The sequence below is a fragment of the Toxoplasma gondii genome, chromosome VIIa, assembly GCF_000006565.2.
Source record: "Toxoplasma gondii ME49 chromosome VIIa, whole genome shotgun sequence".
Classification (NCBI taxonomy): Eukaryota; Apicomplexa; class Conoidasida; order Eucoccidiorida; family Sarcocystidae; genus Toxoplasma; species Toxoplasma gondii.
The window spans coordinates 4,222,599-4,235,476 of NC_031474.1; the positions used below are offsets into that span (position 1 = coordinate 4,222,599).

The following is a 12,878-nucleotide window of genomic DNA, read 5'->3' on the forward strand; positions in this document are numbered from 1 at the left end:
ATTCAGTCTCTACTCCTTTGTTCCCTGCGTCGACCTGTCGCTCCCGAGAGCATGCGGAGAACGTCCCTCGAGGCTTCATCTTTCTCTTTGCGCTTTCTCCTCTTTCGCTCCCGGACGGCGTCTCGCGACACGCAGAAAGAAGCGTCTCCGAAACAATACTTTCAAGAACCTCTTCGGAGAAGCCCAGTGCCTCCGAGGCGCAGATGCCCACAAACAATTCCTTCAGAAAAACGCATCTCTCCCTAGCAGCCTTGCGACTTCATCGCGGGTCGACACCAACATATACAAGCATGAAAACGCACACATGCATATAATTATATATATATTTATATATATATATATATATATATATATATATGCATCCCGTATGTAAATATAAATAATTCCACAAATTATGATGATTATATGCATGCATGCATATACACACATCTACAGGGTCGCCTTTTTCTCGCAGGTCCTCTGCGGAGAGAAAAACTATCGCTCTTGCTGTAGAACGGGGCTGCTTCGTTGTGCGAAACTCCCAGAAAAGAATCAAACGAGTTGCACGCGGTCGGATCTGCAACCGATGCGCGTTCTCTTGCAAAAATGTCTATCATTTCATTAAAAAACATATTTCTGGAAAGCAGCTGCGCACAGCCAGGCACCATAGACCAGTTTTCCAAGCTCAGATGTGCATTACATATATATATATATATATATAATATTTATATATATATATATATATATATATATGCACATACAGGGTGTATACAAACGCGGAGAGGTACGCGTGTGCATTCACGCATCCTTTACATTAGGAGACAGTCTACATTCGCAAACGCATTTTGTCGCAGGAACACACGACGCGCGAGAGCAGCGCATCGACGGAGAGAACGGACGAAGGAAGGGAAAGCCGATGCATAGGAAGAATTGCATGAAAAGAGAAAGAAGACGAAAAAGCAGCCGGAAGTCCACAGGCTTCGTCTTCTGAACTTCCTTCTCTGCTTTGACCCCTCCCTTTTTCTGGCTCTTGCTCTCTCCATCCACGTTTGTCGGTCACACGCTCTCCTCGCTTTCTGTCCTCGCCTCCTTTCCTGGGACTCGAGCCTGGAGTTCGAGGTCTCCACACCGACTCTGTCACAGCTCTTCTCCATCTCGACCTCTTTCTTCTTCTCTCGCGTGATCTTCTTCTTGTTCTTCACTGCACGGCTCGTTCTCGCCTTTGCCTCTCCCAGGTCTTTCGGTTCGACTTTTTCCGGTCTGCTTTCCGTTTCAGGTGAACTTCTCGACTTCTGCGTCGATTTCGTCGAAGGCAGCTTGAGAGAAGTCCACGTCCAGAACGTCGAGGTCTTCGCGCATGTGCTGTGCAGACGTCGTGCCAGTCAAAACCACCAAGCCTTTCTCGAGCAAATATCGGAACCAAACCTGCAGACGGTCCAGCCAGAAACAGGCAAACGCGAGCGTAACAAGGAAAGAAGACGAGAGAGAAGTGAAGTGCGATGTAGGCAAACGCGGCGTAGCGGCGCGTTCTTGAAAAAAGACAAAAACTGCAAAGAAAAAAGGACGCCCAGAGTGTCACCAAAAACCACGAAAACTCGGAGCACTGGCCCCTGGGTGACACAGCCTTCGTCTTCAAAAGACAAACACACACACACCACACCTCTATCGCTTTAACGAGGCCGAGACAGACACACCAGTCCTAACTCCCGTTGTTCTCGTTCGGGATCTCCTTCTCTTTCTGCCTTTGTTTCTCTTCCTCGCGTCCTCTCTTCTTCTCTCTTTCCTCCTCCCCTTCTCTCCTGCTTCCTCTGCACTTTCTCCTCTTTCCTCCTCTGTCTCGTCTCTTGCTCGCGCCTCCTCGCTCTCTTCTCTCTTCTTCCTTCTCCTCTCGTTCTCTCCTTCGCCACGGTCCCGCCCGCATCTTGTTCTCTCTCCTTGTCTTTTTTCCTGCGCTTCTTCTTCTCGTTCTCCTTTTCCTCCTCTCTTCTTCTTCCTCTGTCTGCAGGTACCTGCGCCGGAGTGCAGTGGAAGACGCGAGCTGCGCTGAGGACGGCGGCAGACCGCAGCATGTGTGGATTGGCCGTGAGCGTCCAGAAGGCCTCGTACACTACGCCTTGCTCGAGGCAGAAGTTCTGGAGCTGCGAAGCCCCCAACACAGAAAGGAAGGAGAAGAGAAGGGAAGTGAAACCCCATGAAACGAAAAACGTCTTCGAGTCTCTCTCTCTCTCATTTTCATCTTTCTCGTTAACGAAGACTCAAGTCCTTGTCGCCGGCAATCCAGCTGCAGCAGCACCACTCTGTCGCATGCATCGCTTCCTCACACATGTCTTCTTCCCTTATTCGCTTCCCTTCTCACTTTATTCTCTTCCTCTTGCACCTCTTCTTCCTCCTCCTTTCCTTCTCCGTGACTCTCTCCCTTCTTCCTGTCTCTCATCCGTGTTCCGGTGTCTCTGTCTCCCTCCTTCGTCCCCTTTTGTTCCTGCTTCTCGTTCTTCTCGTTCTTCTCGTTCTTCTCGTTCGTCTCGTTCTTCTCGTTCTTCTCGTTCGTCTCGTTCTTCTCTGCCTTCCTTCTCACTTCCGGACTTAGATTGACCCGTCGCATCTCCCTTCGTTGTGTGGCAGCTTCCTCCCTCTTCCTCTCCCCCCGCCTCGACTCACGTCTTTGTCGTATCCTGTCTCTGCGTAGAACCGGTTCTGCAGGACTCTCGGCTTGTGTCGCGCCGCAGCGTGCAGGCGTCTGAGCATCTCGACGTCGTAGCAGTTGCTTATTCCGATCAAGCGGACGGTGCCTTCGTCCACTGCCGCTTCGAGAGCTCGCCAGGCCTCCAGAGTTCTCTCCAGACTCCCCAGCGGCGAATGCAGCAGCACGCTGTCTAAAAAGTCCACTTGCAAATTGGCGAGAGAGGTCTGTGCATGCATACGCGAAGACACGCAGAAGCGAGACGAAAGGCGGAGGCTGCAACGTGGAAGAGAGGCGGCCATCCTCAGGTCTCCAAAGTGGGTTACTCCTTGCTTCTCTCATGGCGTCCTCTTTCTGCCGACTCTCTCTCTTCTCTCTTCTTACTCGCCTTCCGACTCTGTCCCTCCTCCCTCTCTTTCCTCCCCTCTCCACAGTGCCTTCCCTATACCTTTTCTCTCCCCCTCTCTCTCTTCTCTTTTTCTCTTTTTCTCTTTTTCTCTTTTTTCCTTTTTTTCTTTTTGTTCTTTCCCCCCCTTTTCTCCACTCTTCTCTCTTGTTTTCGTCTTCTGGTTCCTTTTTCCCCTTTTTTCTTTTTCTCCTTTTTTCTTTTTCCTTTTTCTTCGCCTTTTTTCTTGTCCTTTTTCTCCCTTTTTCCTCCTTCCTCCTCTTTCCTCCTCGGCACCTCCTCACCCGAAGCGACTGTTTCACTTGCTCGTGGACGGGCGCGTGTGGGTCGTAGGGGAGCGGCTTGCTGCGGTCTTGTCCGTCGAGAGGTGTGAACTTCGTTTGAATAAAAAGCGAGCTCCGGGGCAAGTTCTTCTCTCGCAGAAATTCCTGGATGCCTCGGCCAACCCCCGCCTCGTCGTAGTGCTTCGGCTGACACGCTGAAAAAAAAGATTTCAAAAACGAGTTCCAAGAGACCAGATCCTCTTCTCTCCCTATTCTCCGACCTCACCATACCACAGGCACTCATACCACATAGAGATACATACATACATACATACAAACATAACTATATCTATGGAAATATACACATATACATATATATATATATATATATATATATATAAGTATATGTATGTATATATGTGTGTGTACATGGCGAGCCCTGTGTATACATGGATGTCCCTAAGTATGCATGCTTCACTCTGCATAAGCCTGTGCGAGCGTTTCCTTGTCGTTGTTGCTCTTCGGTAGACGCCGCATGCGTGTCTGTTTGAGCTTTCTTTCTCGCGTGCCTCGTCTCCCTCTCTCTGTCCTTAGCGCCTCTTGCCCGCCTCCTCCTCCTCTCGCCGCGCGCTGTTCGGTCTCCCGTTGCCTAAATCCTTCTTGTTTTCTGACCTGTGTCGACGCCAGTGAAGCCGGCGAGGAGTGCCTGCCTGACGAGTTGCGCCGTGTTGTCTTTCTTCCACGCAGTGCCGTAAAGGAGTCTCGGAAGCTCGACGCCTTCGCGAGACGCTGTCTCCCGCTCCGGCGCGTCGTCGCCACTGTCCTCGCGCCGTGGTAGCCGCTGCGCCTCCAGGGAGGTTCTGCGGCGGCCGAGGGCGGAGGGCGGCGACCCGGGAGGTGTACGTACACCCGAAAGTTCGAGGGCTCCCGGCGAGGGCCGGGCGTAGGCGGGGAGGAAGACCGCGCGTGAGAGAGGCGGCAGACGCGACATTTCCACAGGATTGATCGCGCGACCCAGCGAGACGACGACGCCCGCGGCCAGGAAGGCCGAGAGACTTAGGCACACGAGGAACTTGAAGGACGGCGCCGAAGCGACTGCCTCCAGCGCCGACTGATGCAGCGGCGCGCGCGTCTCCTCCGCGCCGAGGGCGAGAGGAAGAAGAGAGAGACACAGACACGCAAACGAGAGAGACAACGGACCCAGACAAGAAGAAAAGCGCACAGACGACGCGCGGTGAGGCACAGCAGAAGAAGGAGGGGAGGAAGAGGAAGAAGAGCAAGAAGACGAGGAGGAGGAAGAAGAGGAAGAAGAAGAGGAAGAAGAAGGAGAGAAGTCGAGACGGAGGGTGCGGAGCGGTGGAGTCGATCGTTGTTCGTCGAGAAGAAAGGAGGTTGTTGTGTGTAAAAAGAGAAACTCGAAGGCAGGCGAGAAGCGGCGCCAGCTGAGAGGAACGGCAGGCTGTTGTCGCCGGGCGGCGACTTGCCTCAGTGTGTGTGTCATGCCAGGCACCTTGGAGACTCGCCAGGTGGAGTCCCGCTCTGCAGTTCCTCGCGGACTGACTTGTTTCGTCTCGCGCCGGTTTTGAAACGAGACAAGCAAATCAAAGACGCCGCAACACAGTTTGCAGAAAATCCGACGGTCCTTGCATGGCGGAAAGGAGCTGCCCGACAAGAACAACAGAGCTGGCGAGACGAGGAGGGAAGACTGCGCGCAGTGTGTGTCTCGCGCGTCGGGCGTACCCAGCGAGACAGACAGAGAGAGGGCGAAGAGCGAAAAAAGGTAAAAACTCGAGTTCTTCACGCAGCGCGAGAAAAGTTTGCGTTCTTCGAAAGACAAAAGTGAGAAACACGCGCATCTTCTGGCCAAAAAGGGTGAGAAAAAACCGTGCCTGGGCAGCCGGGTCGACAGGGAGGCGCCAGCGAGAGATTTTGAGTGGGCGTCGATCGAAGCTGTCGCGGAAAAGGGGGATTTCTCTGTGCACACCGGAAGAATGCCAGTGAAAAAGCATTTTTCCCTCTACACCTTAATGTGCATTTAAGCAACCGTCCAACGTCGTCCAGAGATTTCGCTTCCTCCGAGGAGTTCCTCTCTTTTGCTGAGGAAACAGCCCCTCTCATTACGGTCCGCGGACACAAGGTCTGCAGCCTCGTCCGGCAGTCGTCCCACCGGGCGAGTTCCGTACTTCGCGCAGAGTCCGAGGAGACAAGTTTTAGACTTTTCACAAGAAAATAAAGAAGGAAGGCTGAATCTCCCGTGTGCCCGTTGCATTCTCGGCAGGGAGGGCTGTCGAGTTTCACGGATATTTGGAGGCACAGGCAACCACGTAGATTACGTGTGTAAAGAAGCGATGATGTGCGCGTCAACTTCACTGTCTGCACCTATATATATTTATATATATAAACGTATATATGTATTATGTGTATTTATGTAGCCCCAGTTGGATTCAGCAACTTGTCTTACCGTGCATTGGTCTTTTGAGGAGCGCGAGCAGTCGATTCACTTTCGAAACGCGAAGAAAGGCCTGTTTCCGCTTGGCTCGAAACGTTTTTGCGGCAGCGGACGCGCCGCATGCGCGGTGCTCGAGGCTGCTGGTTGAACGGTGCCTTTTTGGTGAGCAAAGGAGGGGTGTCTCGTAGAGTCCAGAAAAGCAGGCTTGCTTGGCTCTCTCGTCGTTTTTTTCTCTTTAGAGAGGAGACATTTCCAGGACATCCGACAGCTTGAGCGGGCAGACGGTGCGCATGACAAAGGCTCCCTTCTTTCTCTCAACGTCTCTCCCTGCATTCGTTCGAGAGACACGCAGATACAAGAAAACACACACAAAACGACGAGTCGTTGTGCACTCAAGTCCATCTTACTGCATGCAGCAAATGCGACTCAACATATTCGCAGACATGCGCCAGTTTGTGTGTGTCTGAGCTTGGATCTGTTACCTCGCTGCCTGAGAAGCTCGGGAGAGCACCTGAACGCAAGCTGCTGCGGTAGAACGCGCCAGAGCTCTGTTTGCAAAAGTAGCGACTGTGTCTCGTGCTCACCTGTGTGTTCATTCGTGGTGTCTTGTGCCACTAGAGCCGTTCTTCGCGCATGCAGCCAAAGGCTCTCTTGTCGCTCGCGTCCGTATGTCCGTCGAGCTCCATGGGTCGCGCGTCACTCTCGAGTTGTTCTTTTTCGCCGTCGCCTCTCCAGTTCTCTCGCGGTGCCTCCTCTCTGTTTGCGTCCTCGCTGCTGTGCGCCCCCGCGTCCTCTGCGTCGGCGACAAGAAGTCGCTTCTCTTCCGTCCCGACCGCTGCGGCCGGTGTGTGTGCACCGGGTTCGCAGTCGTCCCGAGCAGCTTTTGCGTTCTTCTGCTCCTCGCTTCTCTTCTTGAACAGGTCAGCCTCCCTGCCTCTTCGCTGCACAGACAGAGCGCTCTCTGCTCGACTTCCTTCGCTCTTGCCGCCTTCCGCCGGCCTCGCCGACACCCTCAGGCTCTCAGGTGTCACTACACCTCCCGCGAGCGCTGGAGGCGAAGCGCAGCCCGGCTTCTGCTACTCGCGCAGTCTCCACTCTGCGGCAGTTCCTCCCTCCGCGGCTCTCTCCTCGCGTTCTGCAAACGCGGAAAGAAACGCCATGGCGACGCATATGAACGGCTTCGATCCGTTGGTGAGATCTCCGTGCCTGTCCAGGAAACGGACTCGCTCCGGTGGACGTACACCCCACCGCGAGGCCGTTCTGCGCAGGCGGTGTCCGTACACTCGAGAAGTGCCTTTTTTCGTGTGTCTCACTCCGAGCCGTCGCTTTTCGCTTCTCGTTCCTGTGTTGTTCTGCGTTTTCTCCCTTTTTTCGCTGCAGTGGATCCTCGTCCTTTCTCTGTGCGCCGCACCTACATTCGTTTACCACCCTTTTTTGAGGAGGCAAGAACATATCGACTTGCTCGATACCCGGCAACTGCTCGCTCCTCCCTCATTGTCACAGCAGGGCCGACCTCTGGCGTCGCGCATGTCTGCATCTCCACGCAGTGATTCCCTGTGATCTTCTCTCGTCGGTGCCCTCCCTTCTCTTCTCGCAGGATCCGGCGCAAGTTGCAGATGTGATGCTCGTTCCGACCCTCTCTGACAACTACGCCTATCTCCTCGTCGACAGGCAAGAGCAGTTCTGCAACATATCCGAAAAAGGCGAACGAAAAGGGCAGAACGGGAGAGGGAAGCAAAGAGGAAGGGGCAGAGATACCCAGAGCAAGAAGGAAAGATGCCGCAATTAAAACGCCTTCTTTCGACATGGAGACTTGTGTGGCTGTCCGCTGTCCTCTGTGTTTTCTTCCACATGTTCCTTTGCAAGGAGTAGGATATTTCTACCACGCCAGTCATTGCACGTTAAGTTGCCGATGCTGTTCCTTTCTTTGTCCTCTCTCCCTGAATGACACCACCTGCGCTTTTTGCATCCCTGCTGGCTTCCTCAACTGAAGAATTTGGAAATAATGAAGATCCGTTGCACTCAATATAAAGGTCAATGGGGCTTCCCTTCTCGGCAACAGCTGTCCTTCTGTTCTGCCGCCGTCCGCCTCTGTCGCTGCGTTCCGCGCGTCTCTCGCGGGCTCTTCATTTCTCTCGTTCGTTCTCCATCTCTCCGCTTCCCTGCTCGCGTCCGTCCTGCATGCAGAGAAACGAAGGAGGCCGCCTGTGTGGATCCTGCAGAGCCACAAAAGGTGGGCAGAGTTGCTGCGAAACCGTGTGTCCTTGTTCCTCTGATTTTGGCGAAATAGTCCTCCACACTCCTAGCAGATGTATCTTGGCTTCCCCTCTTTTCTGAAAGGAAAAAACGCGAACAAAAGCATGTATATATATATATATATATATTCGTATATGTATAAGCACATATATGTGTATGCATGTGTATATATGTCTATATCAATAAGGCCTCGGGTCCTCTCTGCATAAAGAGGGCACTAAAAACGCTACTGCTCAAAACTCAGCGGCTTTACCGTAGAGCGATTTGTCAGCATGCGCAAAAGTTTATGTGTCGATGTTCCTCGGCTCGGCTCTGCTCGTTTTCTGCGATGCATTTGTCGCTTTTCGGAGAATCTGCCTTCTCTCTCTGATGTCTTCCCCGCGTTTTGAAGGTTTTCCGCTCTTCGGGGAACTTCCCCGTTTGCTCTTCAGAGCTCCTGTCCGTAGTCTCTGCATGCTGGACTCTTGCGTTGTGCGCAGGTGCTGGCAGCCGCGAAGAAGGCAGGCGTCGACTTGAAGATGTGTCTCTGCACTCACAAACATCTTGATCACTCCGGTGAGAGAGACTCACATGCATCTTTTGCTTCGTCTCTCTCTCCTCTTTCTCTGTCTCCTCCTCCGCGGTGTCTCCGTCTCTAGGTCGGTTTGTTTCTCTCGCTTCGCTGCCTGTGGCGATGCGTCGTGAAGGCGGTTTTTGACGGGTCGGCGTGGAAGCGGCAGGCAGTCGCGGCGCAGCCTTTCGGGTGTACGTACACTCGCTCTCTTCTCGCGTGCCTCGTCTCCTCAGGAGGCAACGAGGAGCTCGCTCAGAGACACCCAGAAATCCAGGTCGTCGGCAGCGGTTACGAGCGTACGCCTGGAGTGCAGAAGATGGTCCGCGATGGAGACGTCTTCTCTCTTGGTGAGGAGACAGAACGAGGATGCTGTTTTGCGCGGACACACATGACGCTTCGCAGGAACAGTTCTAGGTCTTGGTGGAGGAACGACTCATGAATCGTGGCGCATTCATAAATCCACCCGCTCGTCCTCCCCTCTTCCGCACTGCGCAGAAAACGGAGAGACGCCGAGAGACACAAAAACAGAAGAAGCCCGGGGAAGGCAAACTCTCGCAGTCGGCGCGACTGCGGAGCAAAAAAAACAAGCGTCGAAATTCTGGAGGAGACTCGCCTCGACGATCGCTGCCTCTCCTCTCCCTGTCTCTCCCTGTCTCTCTCTCCTCTCCCTGTCTCGTCTTCTGTGAACTCTGTCTTCCTCTGTTGTCGTTTCCTTCTTCTCCTGTCTGGTGGTCTCCTCTCCCTCACTTCTTCGACTGCCCGTTCTTCTGATCCTGTCTCTGTCGTATTCTTTTCTCTGCAGGAAGCTTGCGCATTCGCGTTCTGCATGCACCCTGCCACACGGGCGGTCATGTCCTCTATTTTGTGACTTCTTCGAAACACCCGGAGGGAAAGGCTCCTATCCTTTTCACTGGTGCGTCGAGGCGCAGTGACGGGCGCATTTCCTTTTCGTGCTGCGGCAAACGGGGAATCCAGAAGCGAGCTAAAAGTCAGACACCTCGAACGGAAACACGGGAGGCTCCGTTCCTGCAGGATTCTCAGTCGATGGAGCAGACATCCATATATATATATATATATATATCAACACGAAACTGTCTACATAGATCCGCGTTTTTGTGGAGATGTCCTCATATAAATATACAGTTATTATGCATATATGTACATATATTTGTATATTTATGTTTTTTTTCATAGTAGTATATGGAGGTGGGTGTAGGAAAAGTGTGTACATATCTGTAGAGTAGACGTATATCACGCATTTAAACGTGCATATATGTATAAATGTTTTTTTGGGAATCGTTGAATATTTTGGATAACTGTTTACAACTGCGTTAGTTATTTTGACGAAATCAATATATTTTCAAGCATTATTCAATATGTATTTATTTATATCTTTGGAGAGCGAGGTGTGGGGAGAATGAGTTTTTCCGGGGGCGGGTGCTGTGCAGTGGCAGCAGCGAGAGGAACTTGGAAGATTTCAGTGTCGACAGTGTCGCGTTTGAGGATGCATGCCAGAGGCGCTAGATCGAAGCGGGGCATGCTTCAGACTGTTTGCTGGGTGTTGGTGTCTGTCTGTTCTCCGAGGCAGGCGAATCTGTTTTCTTCTCCTTACCAATTGTTCTTGCTGGTCTCCTTTTCCTTTGACCTTCTCCCTTCTTTTTCTCTTCTTTTTCTCTTCTTTTTCTCTTTTTTTTCTCTTCATTTTCTCTTTATTTTCTTCTCTTTTTCAGGAGACACTCTGTTCGTCGGCGGGTGCGGACGCTTTTTCGAGGGGACAGCACAACAAATGTGTCATGCCCTCTTGGACGTGATAAGGTCGCTGCCGAAAGCGACGCGAGTGTACTGCGGTCACGAGTACACGAAGTCGAATCTTGAGTGAGCCTCGGTGCTGGCAGTTGTTTTCTCTCGCTCTCAGTTCCGGTTTTATTCCCTCCCCACTTTCCTTGCCGGCTCGTCTTCCGCCCCCCTTTCTGCTGGATTCGAGTCGTCTCCCGTTTTTCTCCTCAACTTCTCTCCCGTCTTCTTATCTCCCGCTCTCTTCTGCCCCGCTCTCTTCTTTCTTCCTCACCCACCTCTGTTTTTCCTCGTGCTTCCCCCCGACGTCTGCTACTTTTCTTTCTCCTACAGTTTCTCTTGCTTCCACGGCGATGGCCTCTCGTCCGTTCTCGAGTTTTACCGGCGTTCGCGACATTGCGGGTGTGAAGGTGAAGGGGTGACAGTTCGTTTCTGATTCTTCAGACGTCTCCAGTAAATACGAGGCGGGGATACGAGAGCCCATCGGTCGGCACTCCTCTCTCCTGCGTTCCTCCGCGCGCGCATTTGCCTCGCCTTTATGCGGCGGTCTGTACAGCTGAAGGGGGCTGTGCATGCAGTCTTTTCTGCGGATGTGCGTGGCTTTCGGGGAACTCTCTTTCCAGGTTTGCGCTGAAGGTGGAACCCAGCAACAAGGACTTGCAGGAAAAGTATGCGTGGACTGTGGAGCAGCGAAAGGCGAACAAGCCGACAGTTCCTTCGTCTGTCGAGCAGGTGTGGTTACATTCTCTGCAACGACGCTGAGGGAGTGGAATCTTTTTCCAGGTTTCTCAGATAAGCTCCGCCGCCGCACTTCGTCCAGGAATGAACCTCCCAGGGACGGACCCGAGGGAGGGGGGGGGGAGACAAAGCAGTAAACGAGTTTCATCTAAAACATGTATGTTCACGCATGCTGTAGCTACACAGGTGGGCAGATTCACAGAGAGACTAAAGGAAATCGATAAATGAATATACGCAGATATCGCAGGAAACGACTTGCAGATACAGACACATAGACCGCTGTAGAGTTATAGAGAGACACAGCGAGAGAGATGGAGCGAAAAAGACAGACACACATAGATAGAAAGATATAAACGGATAGATATAAATAAATATAGATAGATGTAGATAGAATAGATAGCGCATGTGCATGTGTGGTATCCATGGGGTAGACACAGGAGACGAAAAGCAGGTGCTCATGAAGTGAATGCTCTCGCTTTTTTCAGGAAATGAGATACAATCCCTTTATGCGCGTCGAGGAGAAGGCGGTGCAGGAGGCGATGCATGCAGTGGGAGACAAAGTCGAGACGATGCAGCGTCTCAGAGACCTCAAGAATCGTTCTTGAAAAGATAAAACGACACAGAGGGCAGCGACAGAGAAGAAACGACAGCAAAGAAACGCATTAGCACAGAAAGGAAGGAGGCACTTGATGTGTATCCGCAGGTGACCGCAATGGATGTATCATCGGGGCGTCCTCGCGGGAGATTTTATCGTGCAGGCATGCTCGCTGTGTCGGTGTGTTTGCGAAAGCCTTGCGATCGAACAGGGCAGTGGAAGTGAGGGCGGAGGTGTGACTTTTGTTGGTGTGACACTGGATAAAAGAGAGAAGAATCTGTGGCTTTCTGTCCTGGTTTTCACTTCTTGAAAGTCAGTTTTTTCAACCGCTCGTGGGTGTCGAACGCGGTTGGCGTTCCAGCGGGAAAACAGCGCGCTTAGAGTGTCTGTACACGCAACAAACCTGTATTAGCAAACAGTTAAACCGCCTCGTCCGTGAAGACACAAATATCCACATATTTGTATATATACATATGCAGATGCAGATGTGCGCAACTCTAGACGCTGTCCCGTGTAGCTTTTACATATAAACATATATGGATGCTTATACATATGTTTATGTATGTAGCTATATATGTTGCTTTCGGTGTGTATACAAGTACAGAGATGTTTTTAGCGTAGACTCCCTCGTCGAGTGCCGTGGCTGTCCACTGGCAGATGAAGGGAGGCAGTGAAACGCAAGATAGTCTAGCAAGGGCCTCTCACCCTGCACAGGACAGTTCATCTGAAGCTCCCAGAAACCGCGTCTTTCTCCGCTCACAGGAGCCTGTTGCGTTTACGTGTCTGAGTCTTCGTGCCTCGGGTCCTCTCACACTTACAGAGAAGACGCACTTAGACACAGCCTCAGTTTCTCTTCAGGTTGTGTCAGAGAATGAGTCAAAAGTCCAGTTAAGGTGATCGGCGGCGGCTCTCCGCCGGGGCTCGACAGCCGTCTGCGAAAACCGCGACAGCATGCGGCTGAAAATGGCAACTTTTCCAGACTCAAATCGACATCTGTGTCTCTCCCTTCGAGTCGAGTTGCACATGCTGCTTCGCGAATCCTTTGTATAGAGAACAAGTGAATGGCGCGGCCCGCTCCGGCCGCGGGGGTGTCCAGACACTCCGACAGGGCCGCGTGCGACGCAGCAATTTCTGGCTGAGACGCCTGAGGCGTTGTTTGCCATCT

General features: G+C 52.3%; 2 protein-coding genes across 2 annotated transcripts; one reads left to right on the top strand and one right to left on the bottom strand.

The window, feature by feature from the left end:
* Positions 1 to 154: 154 nt before the first annotated feature.
* TGME49_281620 (aldo/keto reductase family oxidoreductase) lies at positions 155 to 5,693 on the bottom strand. Its single transcript, XM_018781879.1, has 5 exons — positions 4,001 to 5,693; positions 3,350 to 3,543; positions 2,638 to 2,886; positions 1,989 to 2,117; positions 155 to 1,404 (listed from the first exon to the last, which is right to left on the bottom strand). Exons 1-5 carry the CDS (start codon positions 4,827 to 4,829, stop codon positions 1,252 to 1,254), a joined length of 1,554 nt encoding a protein of 517 aa, XP_018637457.1. The 5' UTR covers positions 4,830 to 5,693; the 3' UTR covers positions 155 to 1,251.
* Positions 5,694 to 5,864: 171 nt separating this feature from the next.
* TGME49_281630 (hydroxyacylglutathione hydrolase) lies at positions 5,865 to 12,226 on the top strand. The gene is made up of 9 exons (XM_018781880.1): positions 5,865 to 6,968; positions 7,375 to 7,448; positions 7,965 to 8,010; positions 8,513 to 8,588; positions 8,820 to 8,933; positions 9,389 to 9,499; positions 10,317 to 10,461; positions 11,004 to 11,112; positions 11,604 to 12,226. Exons 1-9 carry the CDS (start codon positions 6,411 to 6,413, stop codon positions 11,721 to 11,723), a joined length of 1,353 nt encoding a protein of 450 aa, XP_018637458.1. The 5' UTR covers positions 5,865 to 6,410; the 3' UTR covers positions 11,724 to 12,226.
* The last annotated feature ends 652 nt before the right edge of the window (positions 12,227 to 12,878 follow it).

Coding starts and splice junctions, on each gene's coding strand:
- TGME49_281630 (XM_018781880.1), top strand. CDS start 6,411: ATGCAGCCAAAGGCTCTCTTGTCGCTCGCGTCCGTATGTCCGTCGAGC. Junction 9,500..10,316: donor GGCTCCTATCCTTTTCACTG/GTGCGTCGAGGC, acceptor TCTCTTTTTCAG/GAGACACTCTGTTCGTCGGC. Junction 11,113..11,603: donor TTCCTTCGTCTGTCGAGCAG/GTGTGGTTACAT, acceptor CGCTTTTTTCAG/GAAATGAGATACAATCCCTT.
- TGME49_281620 (XM_018781879.1), bottom strand. CDS start 4,829: ATGACACACACACTGAGGCAAGTCGCCGCCCGGCGACAACAGCCTGCC. Junction 2,887..3,349: donor AAGTGAAACAGTCGCTTCGG/GTGAGGAGGTGC, acceptor ATGCATGCACAG/ACCTCTCTCGCCAATTTGCA. Junction 2,118..2,637: donor AGACAGGATACGACAAAGAC/GTGAGTCGAGGC, acceptor GGGGCTTCGCAG/CTCCAGAACTTCTGCCTCGA.